Below are 24,520 nucleotides of genomic sequence, written 5' to 3'. Positions count from 1 at the left end.
GAATCTTCCATAGATCTTAGACGTCAGTGCTCTCTGTGTAGTAAGGAAATTCATTCTTTTATACATATTGCAAATATTTTCTCCTGTTTGTCTTTCCTTCGTATCGTGGTGAATTGGCGGTTATTACAGAAGTTGGCATGGATATTTAATGGAATCAGAGTGTCAGCCCTTCCCTTTACGAGTTCTGACTTTTGTGTCATCTTTGGAAAAGCCTCTTCTCCCTGAATAGCACAACTCCTACTGCTCCCACTAACAAGCACGGGCTCCCCGGGTCAGGAGCCCAAGAGCGTGTACGTTGTGGCCCATAGAAAGCTCAGCACATCCAGAGAGCAGAGCAGGGACGTCTGCGAGCTGAGCCGAGCACCCAGATGCAAGTGCTTTTGTCTCCCTGAGCCTGTTTCCCCACCTAGGTTTGGCCATCACAATCCCCAAGGAAGTTTAGATGCTGAAACTAGAAGGAACACGCAGGATCATTTTTTAACTCAAAACCTTATGACACAGCTGCAAAACTGAAGCAGGGGTGGAAGGGAGCATTGGTCCTGGGGGCGGCAGGCGCCTCTCGGAGGGAAGCCTGCAGATCCTCATCCAGACAGAAGAAGGGGAGGCAGGGAGGTTGGCTCACAGCCCCCACTCCAGGCCTCACACTTAGGTCCTGGCCTCCCTGGCTCTGGGCCCAGCCAGCCCAGCGGGCACATGCCTGCAGGCCTCACCAGGAGGTGCCAGCCTGGCAGCTGGCCTCCTGCGCAGAAGTGAAGCCCCAGCAGTTTCCATCAATCCCCCCCCCCCCCCGAAGCTTGATTTCCCAGAAGGCTGTCCCAGAGCAAGCAGGGGACAGAGAGGGGGCCGCAATTCATGGGCCCGGTCTGCAAAATCACTGATTGGGCTCCGAGGCTACCAGAGAGTCAGTGAGAGCCCTTGGGCAGCTGCCGTGCTGCTGGGCCCTCACTTCTGGGGCCCCAGGTTGCTGGGGACAGGCCCCGTACCCACACAGCAACAAGGGGGATGGGGCCACCCTCTTAGGCTGCTCCTGGGAATTGGGCCATCGGAGAGACATTAGTCATCTCTCCTGGCCTCACCGCAGAAACCATAGGCCAGTTACGGGGAAGACTGAATTACAACCATCCCAGACATCCCCACTGACCAGGAGAGAAAGTGAGGACCTCACAGGAAGTCAGGGCAGAGCTGGCCTGAAACCTACCTCTCTCAACACCCTGGGTGGCTGGTCTTGCTCCCGCACGGCTGAACCAGGAGACTAAGCGTGCTGGAGAGGGGAGTGGGTTATGGGGGAGCACACCGTGGGGGGGGGGGGGACATAGGAAGGGAGTGTCTCTGATCTATGAGTGGGGAGGGGTGGCCCTGTGCCTGCTTGCCCCCACCCCCCACCCCATAGGGTTTCTCCCTGAGCACTGACCTCCCTCTGTTCCTCCCACCCTGGCCTGGCTCAGGGAACAGGGAGGGGGGAGGAGTAACTCTCAACACCTCTGCAGATGGTGACAGGCCCCCCTGGGCCCTAGTCACGGGGCACTCCTCAGTCAGAGGGAGGGGGCCTCTGTAGGGTGGCACTTCTGGGCCTGGGAGGTGGGCTTCTCACCTCCTAATTAGTCATCTTGTTAGGCAAGGACCACAGCTTGTACCAAGATGGCCTTTCTGATAAGGTGAGACCTATAGGAGGTGAGGGAGTAAGCCACAGGAATGGACGTGCAGGGGAGGAGGGAACGGCCTGGCAAAGGCTTTGAGGCAGGAGCCAGCTTGGGGTGTGCAAGAAACCCCTGGAGCCAGGGGCAGGGGGCCCGGGGATGAGGTGAGGGCGGCTTCCTGGGCCAGAGGTCCTTACAGGCCTTCAAGGGACTTACAGGTCCTCACAGGCCACTGCGAAGCTCTGGATGGACCGGAGCTGGTGCTTCCAGCAGAGGAGAGATGTGGTCCGACTATGAAGGATCACGGGGCTGCTCCGGGAGACGGGCCGGGCGGAGGCAGGGTGGGAGAGGAAGTGAGAAAGCAGTCAGGAGCGCAGAAATCCAGTGTCATGCACCTGAGTACTTGGTGGTAACGGTGAGAAGGGTGAGAAGGGCTCCGAGTCTAGACCCGGTTTGAAGCAGGGCTGGAGGAGCATCCCGCTGGGGAAGCGGCCTCCCGGAGCGTGATTGGCCCAGAGCTCTCCCTCCGCCCAGGGCGCATGAGGACTGGGCCAGGGGATCCACCGATGCCCACCCCACCCCCAGAACTGGGTCCTTACTCTTCTCCTGGCCTCCGTCTCCCCTCTATGTCACAGGACATTGTTTTGTTTTGTTTTTAAAGATTTTATTTATTCATGAGAGACACAGAGAGAGAGGCAGAGACACAGGCAGGGGGAGAAGCAGGCTCCATGCTTCTCGATGCGGGACTCGATCCTGGGACCCCGGGGTCGGAACCTGAGCCAAAGGCAGACGCTCAACCGCTGAGCCACGTGGGCATACCCAGGACATTGTACTTGATCTCCATGGATGCGTCCTACTTTGAGGACTCCCCCTACCAGGGCCTGCCTTGGAATGCAGGTTCTGACAGGCCGAACTTTCTAGATAAAAGGGCAACCCTCACACCCCCTTCAGGGGCCCATCTCCAAGCTGAGGAGGTCCCTGGCTTCTCTCCTGGGGCCAGGAGGGCGGCCCCTCGCATCAGCTAGTGCTGATCGATCAGCAGAGGGATGAGGACGAGGGCAGCCTCTGCCAGGCTGGATGTGGGTCACCCACGTCCAGCCCTGGCACTGGGAGTGAGAGTCCAGCAGCCAGTGCAGAGGAAGAGCAGCCCGATCCACAGCAGCGCAGGTCCACAGCTGTCCCCAGCCCACAGTGTTTACTCCCAAACTGCTGGTTCTGCTGCCCTCCGCGAGTCCTCCTGCCCCCGGAATCAACTCGAGCCTGCCCTGAGCTGTGGGAGCTCCCTCCCCGCCCTGCACCTTGCTCCAGCTCCCCCGTCCTCCCAGCCACATGTGTCTTCCCAGCCCTGTAAGGCCTCCTCTTCCCAGCTGCCTTCTCTGACTGCACCGGCAGCTGCTCCTGTCTCCTCTCAGCAGCTCTCATGGTCCTTGGGGCCCTGAATCCCCAAGCTGTGGACTGTTGGGCTCTTGAACTCCCTCCCACGTGAGTCTGCTTGGGGCCACCAGCCCAGAGGCCCGTGCGCCGGCAGGCGCCTCTCTGCCTTCCCGGTCTGCAGGGTTCTCTGGGTGGAAGATAGAGGGGACACATTCATCTCTTTTTGCTAATGCATCAGGTGACTCCGTGGATGTGGATAAACTTTGTAAAGAGCCGTGCATGGGAAGGGCCTAAGGTTACAGGTGGACTGAGGAAGGCCTGCTGCTAGCACCTCAAAAGCAGGCAGGACTTAGGAATCAGACGCAAACACCTGCAAAAGCAGAGGCCCAGTGGTGAGATGACTTGAGGGATGAGGCCCATCTCTCTCTGCAGGAAGTGACGCAGGGCTGGGGCGGACGTGCGTGGGATGTGGGCCAGAGGTGGGGAGAAAATGGGGCCAAAGGCAAATGCCCTGTAGTTCCAAACTGGGTGGAGGGACGACTCAGGGAAAGGCGCTTGGAGGGGAGCCATAAAGGGCTGGAGTTAATAGGGAGGCTGGAAGGACAGGCAACCACCCAGAGGAGGGCACTCAGCCCTGGCTCTCTCCGCAGGTCGCGGAGAACCCAGAGGAGCCCCTGAACACCGTCCAGAGCATGGAACCCATCACCAGCCACCTGTCCCCCTCTAATAAGGAGACCATCATGGTTACTCTCCACGGGGCCACCCACCTACCCACCTGCAAGGATGGCTCTCAGCCGTGGCCCTACGTGGTCGTGTAAGTAGTGCTGGGAGCAGAGGTCTGGGCTGGCATTGGGCTGGGAGCAGAAACCAGTGTACGGACGTTTGCGTGTGAGCAGCCAAAGGTCGGGGGCGGCACTGTGATACCCAGGGGGGGAAGCCAAGTGTGAATCACACAGGGGCTGCAGGCTCTGTCCAAGTGAGGCCTGACATCTTCCCTGCTGGGTAGGAGGCCGCTCACAGGGCTGAGGAAGGAAGGAAGAGCCACTCCTTGATCCCGCAGCCAGCTGGGCCGGCTTGGCCACAGTTTGACCTCAGGGAGGTCGGCCCCTCCCCTGCAGGGAGGCCTGGGCTGGGCTCAGAGCAGGGTGGTGGTCAAAGGAAGAAGACCTGAGCCTGCCTCTCTGGGCCTCGGGGTGCCCCATCCGACGATGCCCCATTCCGGGGTAGGTGCTCACGACCATCCTGCTCCTCGGCTCCCACTACTTCTCAGGTCATTGCTATCACAGGGGATTCCCTAGTTCCTTTAATGCACCCCACACCCCCGCCCGCCAGCTGCAGTCAGGGCACACTTCTCACAGCCTAGTGCCTGAGTGAGGCCTGCCCGCTATGTGCGCAGCTCGCCATAGGGCCTCACTCCTCCCAGAAAGGCATCGAGGAGCAAGAGTGTCCATCCAGCCAACCTTCGGTATGGACGTTGGACGTGCGTTTGGTCTTGATTACAAGGCGCTGTGCGGTAACCCTCCCACAAGTTTGTCGCCCCTGAGCCCCTGTGTAAACAGTGGGAGCCACCAGGGCCTCCCCAAAACCTCCTCTAGGACATCCGGCCTCATTCAGTGCCTGCCGCAGCCCTCTCCCAACACCTGCTGAAATCCCACCTTCGAAGACTTACCCCTGACACCTCCTCTTCCAGGCAGCCACCAGAGTTGAGCTCTCCCCACTCTGGGGTCCGGCAGAGCAGTGACACCTCTGAGCCGACGCACTTTACATAAACAGTCAGGTGCTGCTCTTGTGTCCCCCAAACTGTGGTTCCAGAGCACAGATCCTCGCTCCGGCATTCCCCCCCACCCATGCGCCCAGCACCCGCCTGAGCACCCACCTCTGGGCAGAGGAGCCACTGAGACAAGCCCTGCACCCCCACGCAGTGGGAAGGAGGATGGAGGGTGCGCTGGGGACCAACAGGTGGAACACTTGCTCGTCTCAAAGGCCCCATCCCGCCCCAGCTCCTGGGCGCTCCCCTCCCCCACCCCCCTCCTGGGCGAGGAGGGACAGGTGGCAGAGCGCGGGCTTGGCAGGGAGCTGCCTTCTCCCCTCAGCTATTTCCATAAACCAATTATCGCCGATCATCCCGGGAGATGCAGGCCCTGCCTATCACCAAGCCGCCGGGGCGCGGGGAGCGGGCGGGAGCGGGCGCCAGCGGCTCCTCCGCGGCCGCGACCCGGCGCCGGCACCGGTTACCATGGCAACGCGCGGCAGGGGCGGGGGCGGGGCGGGGCGCGCTCGGCGGTGCCCAGCTCGGCCGGCAGGGCCAGGGGCAGGGGCAGGGGCAGGGGCAGCCTCGGGTTCGAGGCCCCAGGCGCGCGCCACCAGCCCGGGTGCTAATGAGATGCAACTGACAGCAGAAGGGAGGGCTTCTGAGAAGGGAGGCCCAGCTGTCAGGGACCTGGAAGGGGCTTTCTCAGCCAGCCCCGGCGCGGGGGGCACCCCAGAGCCAGGACCCAGACCCCCAGAAGCCCCAGGGCCCCAAGCGCAGTGACAAAGCCGCGCGCAGGCGGGAGCATCGGTGCCGCAGTGCCCCTGCCCCTCCTGATGCGATGTGGGGCTTCCAGTGTACCTGGTGTCTCCTCAGTGCGCATTAATAATCTTTCATGTTCTTTCGAAACACATTTTCTCATTTTTTCTGTCACCCGTGTGATTGGTTCCCTCAGCTTGGTGTCCTGGCTGAGGTCCCCGCCGGGGTCTGCTGCATTCCCACCCCGCACACCACCCCCCACCCCCGGCGACCTCTGGGGGCTGCAGAGGAGCAGGAGCTAAAAGCTAGGCCTGAGAGTACCCCAGAGCCATGAGCTCATTCAGCCCAAGAGTGGGGACCCCCTAGCTGGGGGCGCTGCGGGGAGGCTGGGGCAGCTCACTCCTGTGCAGCCTCCGGCCTGGCTAATGATAGGGCGCCCCTCTGGTTGGGACTGTCCAGACCAAGAAGCCCACGAGGCTCATCTTGTGGTTCCTCCTCTTTCCACCTGAGCTTCCAATCCGGCCCCACTACTCCCCTGAAGTAGCTTCTCGGAAGCCAGGGCTGGGCCTGACCCTGTGTGCCCTCACCCTGTGCCCCCCTAGTGATGCTGGCTTCCTCCCTAGTCACCCCTCTTCCTCTGTACTGTGTGCGAGGAGATCTCATCCTCATCCTGGTGTGGAGGATCACATTCTTCCACCCCCACCACCGCCCCGTCCCCTTCTTGTCACTGTGGCTCCTACCTCTGAATCTGGCTGCTTCTCCACGCCAGGCTCCCTGATCTTAGGCTACCGCTGTTTTCTTCTTAGCACATCTGATCTTGTCCCTCGTCAAACCCCAGGGGTTTTCACTGCTCCCAGAGTAAAGAGGATTCTGGGCTCCCCGCATAGTTGGGTCCTTGCCAAGCCCAACCCCCCAAGCTCCCCAGGAACAAGACCCCCCTCCCCACCTCCCTTTCTTGGCTCCAGCCCTACAGGGTGTGTCTGTTCCCTAGCAGACCCTGTTCCCTCCCATCCTAGGTCTTTCACGCTCCCTCTTCCAGAACACCCTCCCTTCCCCTCTCCTCCTTGGATCCCAGCTTAGTCACCTCCTCAAGGAAGCCCTCCCTGACCTCCCAGACAGGGCCAAAGGCTCCCGCACCCCCTGCTTCCCTGGGACCACACACCTCTGCAGGTCACAGCTGCAGCTCCACGTGGTTGATGTGCTTTGATGGGATGACGGGCATATTCCTCCTCAGTGCCCACCCCTAGGGAGCCCCTCTAGTTCCACCAGTGACCACCAGGTCTGTTTTGCTCTCCAGTCTACCCCCCACTGTTTAACAAAGTACCTGGAGCTAGGACACTGTCAGTAAATAATTGTTGAATTACTCTGGCCCCGTTTCTAACTCACTCTGGGACTTCGGGGAAGTTACTTCTCCTCTCAATGCCCCAGCACCTCACCTGGGAACCTGCATGGGAGGGCTGTAGAGATGGTGGAGGCCCAGGGAGACGCTGACAGGCCTAAGCCTGCCCCGGAGTGAGGGAGATCCTTAGTGCCACACCGGGCACGTGAGATCTACCAGAAGCAAGCCATGGGGCAGTGGAGAGAAGCTAGAATGGGGCCAGGAAAAGCCAGAATCTGGCCCACGCACCTGACCCCCAGTGTGACCTGAGGCCAGGCCATGGCCTGCTCTGAGCCTCCCTTCCCGGGGCCCACATGTCTCCGTGCTGCCCCAGGCTTGCCGAGCTGCTTTGTGCTCTGGCCTCTGTTCTTTAAAGACCACGAGTGCCCCAGCTGCACACGCAGGACGGACTCTGCACCCGGGTCTGCTGGACTGCTGCCCAGGTCCCGGGTCTCCTCTGACTGATCTGGGCCCCAGCGGTGCCCAGCACCTGCCTCCCAGCCTGGCACAGAGAGACCTGCCAATCAGAGCACAGTGGGGACCCGGAAGGCAGTGGCCCTGACAGGTGGGGGGTGCCCCAGCAGGCTGGCCGCGGGGAAGGGGCCAGTCGGGAGACATCCTGTAGAGTTCTGACCCTTGGCCAAAGGACTGGTGGCCGGGCTGCCGGTTTGGCAGCTGCGTCTCTGACTGCCTGCTGCCCACAGCTAAGGAACAGGGAAGTGCTGCTTCCTCGGTGAGCCTGGGGGAAGGCTTGGCCCATGCTGCCACAGTGGCAGGGGCAGAGCACAGGTCAGGGCCAGTTAGTCATACTCCAAGGATCTTCGGTTTTCTTGGATCAGAGAGCCCTGACCCTGGCCCCTAATGGAGACTGACCTTGGTCATACACTGAAACCTGATTCTGGTCACAGACTGAGTCCTAATCACACATGGAGCCCCTACCCTGGCCACACACTGAGCTCTGACCCTGATGACTAATTGAAGAAAGTATTGAAAGTAGGACAATTGCATAAGGTCCTGGTAAGAGAGGGTACATTTACGGAGTGCCTACCGCGTACCTGGCAAATATGCTAGGAGTGCATGCGCACACGCGTATGTGTATGTGTTTGTGTGTGTGGTGTTTTTCATAATTTAATCATCATGTAGGCCTTTGAGCTAGGTAAAATATTGTCTTCATTTTACAGATGAGATTACTAAGGGCTCAGTGTGTTTCCGTGACTTGTCCAATATTACTGAACTAGTGAGTACCCAAGGATCTGGGACTCCAGAACATAAAAGCTTTTTCAACCTCACTTTCTGACTTGATCTTCATGCAGTTGGTCACCCCTCTCAGAAGGGGAGTGTTGGGGCAGCCCGGGTGGCTCAGCGTTTTAGCACTGCCTTCAGCCCAGGGCCTGATCCTGGAGACACAGGGTCGAGTCCCGTGTGGGGCTCCCTGCATGGAGCCTGCTTCTCCCTCTGCCTGTGTCTCTGCCTCTCTCTGTATCTTTCATGAATAAATAAATAAAATCTTAAAAAAAAAAAAAAAGAAGGGGTGTGTTGGCATCAGGGTCCTAACCCAGACTTCCAGAGAAGATCCAGTGACCAGTCTAAAGACCCCTCCTGGGATCTGGATTGCCCAGACCTTCACCCATCCAGCTGTGGGCCTTGGCCAAAGGCCCCAGAGGACAGGGATTCCAGCAGGGTGGGTGGAGGCCTGGCATGACTCACAGATGACCCGGGAGCTTGCCTCAGCAGCCAGAGGGTTGGGCTCAGCAAAAATAATAATACGCAGTGACAGTGATCATGGGACAGCACCAGGAATAAAGCAGCCCCCATTTGCTGACGGTGGCCCATGATGAGCTCTCAGAGAGCTCGGTTCTCCTTGCACTCTGGCTTTTATACAGCCGCCCGGGCAGACAGGTTGCATAAGCCCCATGTGATGGCCAAAGAGGTCAAGACCCAGGGACATGAAGGGCCTTGTCTGAGGTCACATGGCCGGCCAGTGAAAGTGGAGCAGATGAAGATAAGTGTCTCCCATTTGGCCACTAGCAACTCACTCTGGTAGAGCTGCTTCCCTCCCGTAGGATGCTTGTAGAAAAAGGCACAGTGCTGGGGAGAAGGCCCAGGGAGGCCTGAGAATCTCAGGTCTTATCTCCCCTGCAGGGACCCCAGCCTATGGCGTGGCCTGACCTATCTGCACCTGCTCCAAATGATGTCAATCCCTCGAGGCTCAGAGCCTCAGAATTTTTGTTCAGTGAGAACATCCCCGTATCCCAGAGCTGTAAACACAGCTGGTACCAGAGATTAAAAGGGGGGGGGGAAGGGGGGCTGCCTGAGAACCCCACCAGCCAGACTGAAGCCACAAGGCCTTTCCAGATGTTCCCCTATCACCGATGTGCAGGGCCCTGAGGTCTTCTCACGCTTGAGACCCTTATTCAGACCCAAAAAGCAAGAGCTCTTCCCCGGAGACACCCGAATCCTGGAGAGCAGCCCAGCAGGGCAGTGCTGACCAAGAGAAGCAAGTTCTAATAGGAAGATTTCAGGCCATGAGGCGGGCCCCGGGGGACCCTCCTGGTGTCCTCACTGCATTATGCACAGGCTGTCTCATCTGCTTATTTCTGAGCATGGGCACAGCTGCTGACAGGGCCCCTCCTTCTGCCCGGGACATCGCAAGTGGCCAGAGGCTGGGTCCTCCCTCTGGGCTTTGTCTGGCTGCTGTCCCGCTGGCCTCCCACCGCGGGCTTCCAGGTCAGGCACTGCACGGTCTGGCATCTGTCAGAGAGGGAGGCAAGCCACTGGGCGGGGAGGGCTTGGTTCCAGTTGGGCTCCTCCTGCCCTAGTGCTGTCCCTCTTTATGTCTCCTCCCAGCCCCTGCACACACTGAGCTTCCATCAGAAGAGGGCCCCGGGGGTGACGAGTCAGTGCCTTCAGGCAGAAGGAGCCAGCTCCGCAGATGCTCAAAGCAGCCAACTGGCTGTGCGGGTCCAAGCACGGGGCCTCTTCAGAGGAGCGCCTGGTCCGCACTCAGGTTGCGCCTGGAGGAATGCGGGCTTCGGTTGCCCGCCCTTTCCACTTCTCATGAGAAGCCAGAAATCCAGATTGTGGAGTGCAATCAGCTAGTTTTTACATGCAGCCCAGACACCTGGGCTCAGCTGACTCCTCGGGCCTCCCCTCGCGTCTGCCCCCGCTGAAACCTGGGCCCGCCCAACTCAACCTCAGCATCCCACTTCCCCGCATCCTCTTCTGCCTGGGGCCGCTGGTCTCCCCGCAGATGCCCGTTCTCTCTACAGGACTCCCAGACACCCCCCCTTCCTGAAGCCCCCTCTTTCTTCGTTTCTAGGACAAGCCTCTCCTGATGCCCTCTTCTCCCTTGGGCCACTCCTGTGTGGCATCCTTCCTCCCTATACCCTGGACGTGTTGGTGCTCCCTGCCCAGTCCTTGGCTTCTCCCTGGACCTCTGCTCCCCTGGGAGGAGAGGAGATCTTCCTCCTCCCAGGCGAGCCCCAGGCCCCATCCCCAAGGCCCAGGAATGGATAGATCTAGCCCAGGCCTCTCTCCTGGGCTCCAGCCCCACGGACTCACCTGTACACTCCACCTCAGACTCACACTCAGCCTTCCCCAGACTGGCCTTGTCACCTCCCGTCCCCCGCCCCGCCAACAGCTGGCGTTCACCAACCCTCCAGAAACCTGTGAGGTGTGGAACACAATTACGTGGAGGAGCTGAGCTCAGAGATGTTTAAAGGATGAACCACAAAGCCAGTAGGCAGCGGGGCCGGGGCTGAAAGCACAGTCTGTGAGCCCGAGCGTCAATCCATCTGGCCTTCAGCGTGACAGGCCCAGAGGTGCTCAGGAGCCTATGGGGTTTTATCCCTGGGGAGGGCAGGCTGTGGCTGCTCCCAAACAAAGTTGGGGACAGATCCACTGCTGGCCCTAGATGAGCAGAAAGGCTGGCTGTCCTGCATCTCCCTCCCTCATCACTCATTGTCTGACTTTCGGGCAGCTCTGGAGCCTGCGGGAAGTGCCGGGCACATGGCAGGGTGCTCTGGGGGGCTGGAGTAGCAGGGCCTGGGGCCAGCCTGTGACTGTGAGCGGGGGCCCTTGGGATGGTCAGTGTAGCCAGGAAAACCAGACCCAGGATCGGGCCCCGGAGTCCCAGGACCTTGGGGGGCTCAGTCTCCACAGCTGAGCTCTGCTTCCCTCCTTTTGAGGACATGCTCTTGGGCTAGGACTTGAGACCTGAGGCCTCCTCCCAGCCCAAGAGCTGCTCCTGAGGCCGTACTGAGAAGCTGCCCTGATTTAGAACAGGTTCCAACACAGGACACCCGGGTGGCTCAGTGGGTGAGCGTCTGCCTTGGGCTCAGGTTGTGACCCCAGGGTCCTGGGATCAAGTCCCGCATCGGGCTCCCTGCATGGAGCCTACTTCTCCCTCTGCCTGTGTCTCTGCCTCTGTGTGTGTGTGTCTCTCATGAGTAAATAAATAAAATCTTTAAAAAAAAAAATAGACTAGGGTCCCAATAGCCTGGGCCAGGGGCTGGCCTAGCAGAGCTGGACAGGAAGGGCTGCCTCTGTCCCTGTGTGAGGACCCAAATGTCTGCCACCCCTTCCCTCATTCAACAAGCATTTGCTGGGTCCCACTGTGCCCAGGTGGGAACTGGAAACAGTTCCCACAGTGGAAAGTCCCTGTGTGTGAGGAGCTCACTGTCACAGTCCGGGGTGGGAGGGGCCGTGCACTAAACAGATCACACTCACTCATCCTTTGCCCACAGACTCCCAAGGCAGAAGGCAGCTGAGCAGGCTCCAGACCCCTGGGCATCGGGACCCCTTGGGGAAGGCTGGTCTCTTCCGGAAGGGGGCAGGAGGCAGGCTCTGTGTCTGAGATGCCAGACCCAGACCTTGGACTGAATGCCATGCAAGTTAAGCCAGGAACAAGAATCAGAATGATTCAGGTCACTCCCCTGAGGTTGGGAAGTTCACCTCTATGTCTGCCCACATTCCTCCTCCCGAAGACAGCATCCACAAGAGAGGGGGTGTTCAGAGTAATCCATCATGAATGAGAGTGAAGCCTCCCAAGCAGGGCTGTTTCACCCAGGCCTGTACCTCACCAAGGGACTGTCATTCTGCCCTGTAGGGCCATTGTACAGCCTAACAGCTGGACCCTCTCCCATTTGCCCAAGAAGATGGTTCTCGAGCCCCCTTACCAAGCTAGGCCACAGGGTGGACCACAGCTGGACACTCCCAAGGCTAGCAGATAGCTCTTGGCCACCCACCTCCACCCCCACCCCCACCCCCGCCTCGGCAGACAATGCCCAACAGGCTGGGCCTGGAGTCTGGCTTTGCACCCATCACAGAATTCGTGGGCTGAGGTTTCCCCTGGGTTGTGTGGAGAGAATACCCCTGCCCTGCTGCCTCCCTGAGCATGGAGAGGGGTACACAGTGGACCGTGCGGGTCCTCCTTGAGAACAGTGGGATTGTTTCAGATGACCAATGTATGGGTAGGAAGGTGGGGAGCAGCATTCTTGTTTTGTAGAAAACCTGTCCCCTCTGCCGGGGTGCTCATCCCAGAGTCCCTGGCAACGCCTCGTTTCTGATCTCCAGAGCAGACCCCACTGGCTGCAGGACGGGCAGAGGGGAGCAGCCACGCCCACGTGGAAGGGGAGCTGGCTGGCCTCCAGGGCTCCAGAGTCAGCTCTTCCCTCAATCGGGGCCCACCTGTAGTGGTGTAGCACCATCAGCAATTAGTGATGGTTCATTAGAGTCCAATTAATAAATGAAACCCAGGATGAGAGCCATTGCTTTGCTAAGGATACCAGCCCTGCTCTTGCCTAAAGTGGCAGCCTCCCAAGAGCTCAGAGCCCACAAGAACCAGCTGCCCTGGGGGCTGGGGGAGGGGCACCCACTGGGCAGGCGCCAATGATGACCTCGGGGGCCAAGTGCAAGGCGGACATCCCTGCCTGGAATCCTCACTCCTCTTTGTGGAGCCCTGGCCGCATCTTCTGGCCCAGCAATCCCAGGGGAGCTGGGCCAAGGCCAGAGGAGGGCAGGGTTTTGCCCTCCTTCCTGCTGGCCTCAGAGGACAATGCACATGAGTATGGAGAGAAGAGGGCTGGAGAAGGAGCGAGGTCAGGGAGGACCACAAGCCTCACTCCTCTGACTCCCCCAGCCCATGGTCCCAGCACACGGACCCTGGATGAGCCAGCCGTGCCCTCCCCGCACCTGCCCCTGAGACTGCTCAGGCCTCTCAGCCTCAGGCCCCATCCTCCAATTGGAAAGGTCCTCCTCTCCATCTCTGCAAGCCCTGCATCCTCCAAGAAGCCTTGCCTCCCTAGTCCAGCCCCGGCAGGGTCACAAACCCAAGAATCCAGCCTTTGACCACCCCGTTCAGGTGACCGTCTCTGCAGGGGCCGAGTCTCCCTTTCTACCCCTGTTGCGTGAGGCCGGGCAGGAGACAGGTCATTGGGTTTTTCTGTGCCTTCCAGGGATGGAAGTAGGTCTGTGCCTGGGAGTATGGCTGCCTCTTAGGCTTCCGGGGGATGGGGAGGCTGGCCTTGCCGGCGCAGAGGCCAGCGGAGAGGGTACAGGTAGAGGGGAATTGCCCTGACGTCTCAGGACAGAATAGGGCCCAATCATGACATACCTGGCACCTGGCCTGGAGGACTCTCAATCTGAACCAGTTTCCTCACCTTCTCTAAGTTTCCCAGGTGAGCAAGCAGTAGGACTGTGAAGGATCAGGTCAAAAGACGGCAAGACGTCTTCTACCATCCATCCACCTAAAGCTTCCAACCTTTGTCCATCCTGGTTCTGCCTGCCTACCTCCTTCCTCGAGGCTCCTGGGAACATCCCTCTGGTCTTTCAGGATTCAGAGTCCTGCCTAGCTGGGACCCCAGCAGCCAGAACAGACCCCCGTTGGGGTCCTCCCCTTCCCCTTGCTCTCCTAGGGGCTGCCCTGGGATCAACCCTCAGGACAAGCCAGGGGGTCCGCATCCTGGGCTTCCAAAGCCTTGCCCTGCAGGCAGCCAGACCTTGACAGCTGTTCATGCTCCATACCTTGGGGAGTGTGGGAGACCAAGCAGACAGGGAGGGCAAGTGCAGGGGTGGGGGGGGCTTAGAGACCTAGGAAGCAGCTTGAGGGCTGGCACACTGTGGGTGTGGAGATGGGTATCCTGTGGCACCCAGACTTCCCGGGGGAAGCCTCTGTGTCTGTGTAAGCAAGTCTCCATGCATGCACACACCTGCTTGTGCTGGTGGAGGGGAACCCAAGGAGGTGGAGGAACTGATCAGGGGAAACTTCCCCCAGGCAGGACAATGGCACACACAGGTCCCACCCCTCGAGGGTGTGCTCTAGCAGCGGGCCTTCCAGAGGATGGGTATGGGGAGTGGCTGGGGAGCTTGCACTCTCCCCATCAGTGCCCCGTGCTTCCCCACCGCTCACCTCCCTGATGGCTGCAGCCCCTGGGGACCAGACCATGAACCTCCCTTAATTACAGCCCCAAGAAGGAAAGCAAAATCCATCTTCTTCCTTCCTGCTCCCAGATGTGCTTGGGCCTCAATCCCATTCTCTTGCTTGGGTGGGAGCCCCAGAGCCTCCTGACTGGGAGGAGTGTGCTGGGGGGTGGGTCTGGTAGAGATAGGGTCCTTCCCCCCCTGCCATCCCCCACAGCCTAGGGACCAGGATTGCTCAACTGTGCCTCTGAACCCAACTCCAGTTCCATCCTGGTGTGACTGCCCGCCCCCCATGGCTGGATTAAGTCTGAGCCCCAGGACAGCAGGCAGCACCACGCAGCTCCCCCAGGGCCTGCGTGCTACAGCCAGGCCAGGGCATTAGGGACGAGAGGCAGGATCCTGCTCTTGCAGCTGGGCCACACGGGTGCAGGTCCTGAAGGGGCCCCTGGGCTCAGAAACTGCCCTGGGAGACCTGAGCCCCATCAGGGGCTGGGCGTCCTAGAACCCAGCCTCCCACATACCCAGCTCAGGGTACAGATTGGGGACTAGGAGCAAGGGGTGAGCCGGCCCCCTTCACCCCTCGAGATCTCCAGTTTCTAGAATAGCATCAAGGACTACAGGAGTCAGCTGTGCCAGGAGAAGCCATTACCCTGACGGCCTCCCTCCACCTGCTAAAAGCCTCCCTCCTTCTCCTGGGGCCTCACCCCTCCTAAGTTATTTGGCCCCCACTCACCTAGCCCCTGCAGACCTCTTTGATGTGTGTCTTGGGGGAAGGGAGGAAAGAGATGCTCCCTTACCCCCTCCTAGGCCTGAGCAGAGTCAGCACCAGCCCTCTCCCTTGGCCTTGTCTGTTGCCGACCCCCATCTCTTGCTACCTGGAAGCCCTCCTGCCAGAAGCCCAGGAGCTTGTGAGAGAAGGGGAGGGAACAAGAGGCTGAGCACCTCGGGATGGTGGAAGACAGGCTGGCAAGTACAGGTCCTGGCTTCCAACCTGACCTGCTGTCACTGCACTGCTGGTGACTCGAGTCCCCTGCTCACCGCTGTGTCTGTCTGCTCTGGCCACTGGCAAGCGCCCAGGGACACACACACCAGGTGCTCATGCAGGAGCAGGTTGGATGTTTACAGTGCAGAGGGTTGATTTCGTCCTTACACAGAAAGTAAGGCACAGGGTGGCAGGAGGAGGGCTCAGATTGCTCCCCTGAGGGAGCAGAGGTCATCAAGTCATCGGAAGGAAGGGCACTCCAGTGCCTCCCAGCCTTGATGCCTTCTCTCCAGCCTGGCAGGCTCCCACACAGCCCCTCCGCAGGTGTGGGGAGGCCTGGTGTCTGGGAGATGCGAGCTCCTCAAGCTCCTCGTGCTCCTCGTCTTAGCCCTCCTGCAAGGCTCCCAGCCCCTGCCAGGCCACTCTGGGTCAGTGACCTTTGAGAAACATCCATCTTGTTTCACAAATGAGGGAATAACATGAACTGAGGCCTTTCTTTCTGGTCCGTGTAACCACCCTGGGAGGGAGGGTGCCCTGACAGAGCAGGACACTGAGGCCCAGAGAGGGCAGGTGGCCTGGTCAAGAGGCAACTGTGGGCTCAGACCAGTTGTGTGGGTCCCTGAAGCCGGTGCTCTCTCAGGGACTCCATACCATGGTCACAGCAGCCAGAGAGCCCCCCCCCCCCAGTGGTAGATCCAGACTGGGGGTCAAGATGGGGGGACACCAGGCCAAAAGCAATTAAAGCGGCCATGCACTTACACATACGAATGCATTCCCTGCCCACAATGGCCCTGCGTTACCAGCCCCATTTTCACAGATGAAGGAATCAAAGCTCAGCAAGACCTTGCCAAAGTCACACAGCCACTAAGGGGCAGAGCTGGGATTTTGGAACTCCAGGGACCCTGTTGTCATCACCAGGCCACACTGGCCCTCCGCTGAAGCAGAGGGAGTTTGGAGACAGGACTGGCAAGAACAGTTGCCCGCAGGCATCCAGTAGGCGAGCTGGAGCAAAGACCCAGGCTGCTAGATCCCTCAGGTCCAGAGGTCGGAGGAAGCAGTGAGGACCTGGGGGTGGGGGGAGCCAGAAGGCTTCCTGGAGGACAGGCTGGGCTACGAAGGCCACTAGCAGGTTTAGCTCCCACATGGGGCACATTGGCTCTGAGCTCCTGGGCCAACTCGCCCACCCCACACTCCCCTTGGGGGCCTCCAGGGGTGGGTCCGAGGCTGGTGAGGACACCATCTGTGCTTCCCGCCTCCCCGCCTAGGAAACCACCGTGCATGGCACCTCCCCCTCCCAGGTCCCTGGTGTGGCTCCCCTGCTCCAGGCTCTGGGATGATCCCTGCAGTTAATGTAGCAGTGCCATTTACAGCCCCACGTAATAACCTCCTCAACAGAAGAAGTATTAACTCGCTGAACTGTTTGATGGCCCAGGAGCCCAGGGACACTTAATTCAGATACCCTGTGGCATGCACTGAGTTGCAGAGGGCCCAAGCTCTCGCCTCACCTTGCACGGCCTGGCCCCGCACGACCCTTCATGGCCTGTCCCACGCCAGTGCCCAGCCCAGGGCCCCGGGCGCAGGGAGGGCTGCAGAAGGCAGGAGCATGTGTGCGCTCCATTGAAGACGCTCAGAGCCTGGGAAGCTGGGAAGCTGGGCTGAGCCTGGGGAACCTGGGCCAGCAGGTTAGAGACGCGAAGGTCAAAGAAGAAGCCAGCCAGGCGGGCACCACACAGCTGCCCTGCCCAGGGACTTCCTCCCGCTGAACAGGATCTAAAGGAGAGAGGCAGGACGGGGAGTCTATGCACACAGGCGCCTGCTGGGGAGCCCGGCTGGACAGGGGGCAGGAAGTCAGACAGGCAAGGCATCTATCCCCTCTCCCATCCCCACCCTTGGCCTCTGGTGCCCGAGTCCACAGGGAGGCCTCAGCGGTGGTCAGCAAGACAGTGTGGTCACCCGGGCAGTCAGGGGAGCTGAAGAGAGAGTCCCAGTGTCCCCTGGGCCTGGGATGACTGGAGTGTGTCTGCCTCGGAGGGAGCTCTTCATTCTTTGCCCACGCTTTGCTCAGATTTATGGACAGTGAGTCCAGGAGGGGCGAGCGGCAGGCAGGACATCCTTCCTCTGACCCAGCCTCCTCCTCCCCTCCCCAGGAAAACCACATCGGAGGACACGAAGAACCAGAATGCTAAGGCAGTCACATCTGTGACCTCAGAGCCCACCACAGCCCCCATCTGGGGGGACACGGTCAAAGTGGAGCTGCAAGCTGAGGATGCGGGGCGAGAAGGTGAGGCGGGGCGGGGGGTGGGGGCCGACATGGCTGGTGTGCGCGGGAGGTGTGCGGGGCAGAGGCAGCCTCCCTCTCAACTCAGCTGGAAGCCACCTGAACACCTCTTTGGGCTCAGTTAAAAGCACTTTAAAGGAAAAAAAAAAAACATAATACTGTCATGCCTCATCTCCTCAGTCTGCTCGAAAAATGAGTTGTTCCACATAAATGAATTTTCCAGACAATGAAAGCTTATCTTTTTATGGCCACTGTTATCATCTTCATGGTTGTTATTACTACCGTCTCCCACTGAACCAGCGCATTACAGCTTCCTGGCACATCCCCACACGTGGCTCGCTGGAGTCACACCTCCTGGGAGAAGTGATGCTGCTCCCATTGCTTAGGTGGGAGTGCTGAGGTTCAGGGAACATCAATTATTGGCTCAAGCTCAGGCAGCCAGTAAATGGAAAGCCTGGGAACAGCACATGTGCTCTTACTGCAGTTCCAGTGTTCGAGCTGCTTCCCCAGAATGGCTCCTCATCCTGCCCTGTCTCCTCGGCACTGCCCACTGTCACAGAGAGCAGTGTTCCTGTGCTTCCTGAGGGCAAGGTGCACTCTTCTAGAAACTGCCTGATAGTTCTTGCTCCCCCAGCCCACCCCTAGAAGCATTTCCAGTCCTGCCTTTTAGCAAATTCTAACACTGTAGGTAATTTAAGTTTTTCAAGTTGGGGCTCATACCAAAATCTCCAGGTGCCTGTGTATGTGTGTGCACTCATGGTTTCCACTGTTGGGCGAGAGCTCAGGCTGGGCACACAGGAGTAGAGACTGGCAGATGCCAGGAAGCTGTGGGCACTGGCATCAGGCTTCGTCAGCAAGAAGCCTTGAGGCGGTGCTTCTCCCTACAGGCTCCCCTCAGAGGACCAGCTTTCCTTCTGCTCTTGAAATCTCACTAGGACTTAGAGCTCCTGTCTGCCTCACAAAGAACAGAGAGCAGCTGCTACAGACCAGGGAGCAGGAGAGGAACAAAGCACAGGAGGCACACCAGTAAAAGGGGAAGGAGCTAGATGTGGGTCAAGCCAGAGGATATTTTTCTGCCTATAAAGGGATAAGTGGGGCTGTGGAGGTGAATTAAGAACACGTGGAAGAGGAGGGGAGCGCCTGGGTGGCTCAGTCGATTAGGTGTCTGCCTTTGGCTCAGGTCACGAGCCCAGGGTCCTGGGATGGAGCCCTGAGTCAGGCTCCCTGCTCAGGGAGGAGCCTGCTTCTCCCTCTCCCTCTGCTGCATCCCTTGCATGTGCTCTCGCTCTCTCTTGGTCAAACAAATAAAATCTTTTTTTATTTTTTATTTTTTATTTATTTATGATAGGAACACAGTGAGAGAGAGGCAGAGACACAGGCAGAGGGAGAAGCAGGCTCCATGTACCGGGAGCCTGACGTGGGATTCGATCCCGGATCTCCAGGATCGCGCCCTGGGCCAAAGGCAGGGCCAAACCGCTGCACCACCCAGGGATCCCAACAAATAAAATCTTAAAAAAAAAAAAAAGAATATGTGGAAGAGGAGGAAAAATTATCTAGGACTTCATGCACATGAATGTGTGTGCCTGCGTGTGAACGTCTTTGTGAATGCCTGCCTATTGGCTCGTGTGTGTGAATGCGGTGTGTGGAGTGCGCGCTTGTGACTGTGCCCATAGGCTTGTGTGTCTGTGTGTCACATATACACGTACATGCAGTCACAATGTGTTGTGTGCCTGGCAATACGCGTGTGTGTAGTGTGTGTGTATGTGTGCACGTATGCATGCATCTATGTGGCTGACAGGAAGTTAGGGGTTGTGGTGAGTGATCCCTGGGCTGGGATCCCACCTTGAGCTCTGCACATTTGGGGTGACTATAGGAAAGGACATGATGAGTCAGTGGCCCTGGGGCCCATCTGTGCAGCAGACAGGGGCACAGGACGCACTGCAGAAAGAATAAGAGGGTAGGGAAGCCCTCCTGGATAGGCAGGGACTATTGGCAGGCGCCTCTTTGCAGATTGAAGTAGCTGGATGCTCATTGGAACCTGGTTGGAACCGGTTGCTGTGGTGATGTCTGTGGTGGGGGTGGGGGAGACGGGCCAAGCCAAGAGGTGGCGGGGAGGGGAGGAGGTAGCTCAAGGAGGTGTTAATGAAAAGCAAAGGGGAGTTGCAGACCCATGTCAGGGCCAAAGCAGGCGGGTGACAGAAATGGCTTGTTGGCCACACAAAGGGAACAGGGGGAGGCTGGAAGGGCACAATGCCCAGAGAAGAAGCTGATGAAGCATGTTTGTAGCATGGAGACAGGAACAGGGAGGGGTGGCTGTCCATTACCCCCAGTTGCAGCTCATTTGCTGGCTGCCCACACAGAGCTTGGGGTAGGGGGAAAATGCAAATACCCCTTCTTCAGCCTCAGCAAATTCCGACCAGATTTGGGGACTTGGGGCCCATGGGTAGTGGCCATGAGGGGCTACAGTTTCCACAGCTACTGCCGAAGCTTTAGCTTGGGAGCACTGGAATCCTCCAGCTGAGTTTTTTCAGTTCTGCTCAGGGCTGGGTGAGTATACAGAGCACTACAGATGGTTAATGAGAAGGAAAATAGTGACAGCTACACGGAGCATTTGCTTAGAATTTCATAGCTTGAAAAACACATTTCCCTTCCTACAACAATATTAGGAGAAGGATAAGGTTTTTCCTTTATAAAATATTAACATTTTGCAGAACGGGAACATGGAGCTCAGAGAGGTTAAGTGACTGACTAAAGACCACAGAGCAAGTCGGTGTGTTCGTACTGGAACCCAGGTCTCCTCTCTTCAAATCCCTTGTCTTACTCTACGTCCTGCAAGGCAACCTTAAGTCTTTTGGGTACCCATTTCCCTTTCTTTCCTTTTGGCACGGATCCCATATGGCCAGCTCTCGAAGGACTTTGGCAAGTGTCTTTCCCTCTCTATGTATCCAGGATATCTGGGGGGGGGGGGGGGGGGGGGGCGGCGGGAGGAAGAGTAATTAGCAAACGCTCCTCCTCTTCCATCTCCTCCGCCACCACATGCTCATCCAAATGACCCACCCAGTTCCAAGTGACCCAACCACACAGGGCTCCCAGCCTGCTGACCCCGCATGGCCGGCAGCTGTCCGTGGTGCTGACACGGCCTTGTCTCGAGAAGGAGGCAGGAGGCAAGGGGCTGCTCCGGTCTCCTTCAGATACACCTGTCCTTCCCATCCTTCTCCAGAACTTTTAGATGCTTCCCTCCTCCATCTCCCTTATTCTCTCCTCCTCCATCCTTCTGTCCTTTTCCTCCTTCCCCACTTCCTCTTCTTCCTCAAACCATGGACTTCCAGAGTGGAAAGATGCCTCCAAGGTCACAAGTCCAACCTCTCCCATCAGCCATTTACTAGATCTGTGTTGGCGGTAAGTTATTTAACCTCTCTCAGCCCCACTAACATTTTTTTTAAGATTTTATTTATTTATTCATGAGAGACACAGAGAGAGAGGCAGAGACACAAGCAGAGGGAGAAGCAGGCTCACAGCAGGGAGCCGGATACGGGACTCAATCCCAGGACCCTGGGGTCATACCCTGAGCCCAAGGCAGAGGCTCAACTTCTGAGCCACCCAGGCATCCCCCCACTAACATTTTAAAAACAGAGATGGTGATTCATCCTTGAGGGGTTGCAGTGGGGATTTGTTGGAATAATGGCTCAGGAGCACCCATTCCCATATCTGGCATGCAGCAGGTGCTCACCAAGCAGAATCGCCATGATTATTTCCAGGTCATTGGCATTCTCCTCACAGTTCATCCTGAAGTTCATGCATTTTATGACAAAATGTAGTCTCCGTGGAGGCTGTTTTCTAAGTGGTGCATAGTTCTTCGTGTTAGACTAGTTTTCATTTCCTTGGAGTAGACTTTTGTTGATATTTGTATTGAAAGATTTCTTGAGCAGATCACATTTCCTTACTGAGACTGAGACATTTGCAACATGTGGGAGATAAGCCCTCCGCTCCCTGCCTGAGGAGCTGGTAAGAGGAAGGGGTACTACGCCTGCTTGTGTGTGTGTCTCTGTGCTAGCACATGTGTGTCTGTTGCCATGGGGGCTCCATGCTGTGTGTGCCCATCTTTGGGCTGGGTTTTTCTGCACCACAGGAACATCTTTGTTGCATCTTTGGATCCTAACAGCACCTAGCATGGAGATTTGCTCTGGGCTGGGGCTCACACAGTGCTTGTGAAGTTGTGTGTGTATGTCCCACATGTGTATACTTGCATGTTGGTTCCTTAATATGGCCCCTGATTTCTGCTCTCAGCTACATTCTCACCTCCCACTGGCTCACTTTACTGGGAGTGCAATGCTGGTCAGCTCAGCCCTGTTTTGAACTTGTGCTCATTTTTTCTCTTTTAAGATGTGATCCTCAAGGTGGTAGACAATAAAAAGAAAGAGGAGCTGTTGTCCTACCAAATCCCCATCAAGTACCTACGTGTCTTCCACCCCTACCACTTTGAGCTGGTGAAGGTGAGTCAGGGCCCTGGACCCTGGGCCTATGTGGGCCTGAGACAGGTAGGGGGAGAACAGGTGGGAACCACCTTGATGCCCCCATCTATTCCTTCAGAGCTTCCCATGCTCATCCTGCAGTATGACAAGTCTTGGGCCATATGAGACTCAAGAAACCCAGCTCCTGACAGGTAGATGTGAATGATTTCCTCTTTTTTTTTTTTTTTTTTTTTTTTTTACGTGAATGATTTCCATGAGAATTCGGAATTCTCCAAATTCATCTCTGTAAAATAGCCCAATAGCATGGAACATCTTCTACATTAAATGAATACACCAATTAAACATATTTTTCTAGGGGCGCCTAGGTGGCTCATTTGGTTAAATGTCTGCCTTAGGCTCAGGTCATGAACCCAGGGTCCTAGGATCGAGCCCCGTGTTGGGCTCCCTTCTCAGCAGGGCATCTGCTTCTCCCTTCATCCCTGCTCTCACTCATGTACTCTCTCTCTCTCTAATAAATAAATAAAATCTTTTTTTAAAAAAAGATATTTTCTGATTTCATACATTAAAAGTGGGAATATATCTAAAAATCAAAGAAATACAGTATTTACAGAGTACCTAGTATGTCCCAGGTCCTGAGCTAGACACCATCTCTAATCCTCAAGGTGAATTACATTTTGCATACATAGGGCTGGAGACCCAGAGAGAGGAATCCTCTCAACATGGGTGACAGAGCAAATGAGTAGCAGAGTGGAGGGTGAGCCCGGGTCACACTGTCTCCCAGGTCAGTTCTTTCTGTGCTGTCTCCACACACTGCCTTGGCAGGAGGAAGGCCCCGGAAATTTGGGACATATGGGAGGGAAACTGTTCCCTGGAGTGCACCCCTCTAGTAGGCAGCTGGGCATGAGCCTGAGTGAGGAGCCGCAGGTGCCTTAGTCTGTGGCCTGAGCTCCCCAGGACAGCTCCCCCACCGACTCCCTCTCCCCAGTGCTGATTGGTGGAAGGGAGAACTCACTCTTTCAGTGCTCACGTACTTAGTAAGTACCTACTGTGTGCTAGGCACTGGACCAGAGATGAACAGAAGCACTACTTTCCCTTCAATGTGCACTCCAGACCCCTATTGTGGTTTGGAGTAAAGAACAATGTGGTGTAAGATTGCCTGGGCTCCTATCGGGGGTCTGCGTCTTGCTAAGTATATATCCATAGGAAGCTGCTTAACCCCCTAGGTCTCTGCTTCTCGTTGGCAAACTAGAGAGACATTGAGCATCCATTTGGTCAGTCAAATGCAACAATTGGGCGTCAAGCCCCTAGCAAAGTACCTGACACATAGTGGTGCTCACTTTGGGTTAGTTCTGTTCCCTTCTTTCCTCCACACTTCCCATCAGGCCCTGCACCAGTCTTCTTTCCAAGCACCTCCTCAACCATGGCCTCGGGGTCTTTACCTTCCATAAGCCCCTTCCCTAAGCCTGGATGAGGTACCTGGGACAGGCAGGGACAGGAAGGCCCAGAGAGATCAGTGAGTGACTCACCTGGAAAACTCAGCACTTTAGCTGTGATTCTGCGATCATCACCCAGGCCCTCTGGCTCTCTGGCCACTTCAAAACACAGGCCTTGTTATCACACCTTCACGAAGAGAGCAGTCAGGCAGTGGTCCTTGTGAGGGTGATGAAATATTCAAATAGAAAAGGAAAGATTTATTATATTGATCTTGGAAGGGCTCGCGGGGACCATGAGCTTTAATTATCAGCTTGGAGCCCCGGTGGAGCAATGCCAAGTGATTGTCTGCAGAGGGCTGGATTTATGGCAGGGCCTGCCCCTTAGTCACTCTCCTTCTTGTGTGTCTTCTTCTCTCACCCTGTCCCCAGGCCGCCCAGTCCGGAAAAGCTGAGGAAGCCACTGCCAAGACCCACCTGTACGCGACCGTCGTTCGGAAGGGCAGCTTCTTCCCCCGCTACATCGGCAGCAACCACACAGCTCTAGAGGTTCCAAGACTGGGGTCCCTGGGGGGGAGAAGGGGAGGGGGGAAGGGGCAAACTTTGAGCAACCTCCAAGCCCTGCCCTTCGCCACCTCTGATTAGCCTTTGTGAGGCAGAGAGGGGTATCTGGGAAAGAAACCAAGGAGGGAAAAAGCAACAGGGCTTTACAAGAATAGCCAAAATAGGGACGCCCGGGTGGCTCAGTGGTTGAGCACCTGCCTTCGGCCCAGGGCGCAACCCTGGAGTCCCAGGATCGAGTCCTGCGTTGGGCTCCCTGCATGGAGCCTGCTTCTCCCTCTGCCTGTGTCTCTGTGTCTCTCATGAATAAGTAAATAAAATCTTTACAAAAAGGAATAACCAAAATATTTTGTGAAGAACAAGCCCTGGGATGACAGGGACAGGGATAGAGATGAAAATGAGGCCTAACCTTTCCCAGCATTTCCGGACACAGTCTTGCCCTAACGTTGCCATCTCTTGTTCTGCTCCACACACACTGTG

General features: G+C 57.4%; 1 protein-coding gene across 8 annotated transcripts in view; it reads left to right on the top strand.

Annotated features, from left to right (window-relative positions):
• CCDC33 (coiled-coil domain containing 33) overlaps positions 1-24,520 on the top strand; it is a 104,932-nt gene that overhangs the window by 17,380 nt on the left and 63,032 nt on the right. For 7 of the 8 annotated variants that reach the window (XR_011999292.1, XM_072746008.1, XM_072746011.1 and 4 more), the window contains 4 exons: positions 3,662-3,825; positions 17,447-17,580; positions 21,961-22,070; positions 23,912-24,028. Coding sequence is in view for 6 of the 8 variants with exons in the window: in XM_072746008.1 (XP_072602109.1) it covers positions 3,662-3,825; positions 17,447-17,580; positions 21,961-22,070; positions 23,912-24,028 (525 nt within the window). In the remaining 2 variants the exon portion in view is untranslated. Of the gene's footprint in view, positions 1-3,661; positions 3,826-17,446; positions 17,581-21,490; positions 21,583-21,960; positions 22,071-23,911; positions 24,029-24,520 lie in introns of those variants that run through there. The other variant, XM_072746013.1, reaches the window with a different exon arrangement.

Source organism: Vulpes vulpes, unplaced genomic scaffold, assembly GCF_048418805.1.
Source record: "Vulpes vulpes isolate BD-2025 unplaced genomic scaffold, VulVul3 u000000678, whole genome shotgun sequence".
NCBI classification, from domain to species: Eukaryota; Metazoa; Chordata; class Mammalia; order Carnivora; family Canidae; genus Vulpes; species Vulpes vulpes.
This window is presented reverse-complemented; position numbering and strand designations above follow the sequence as displayed.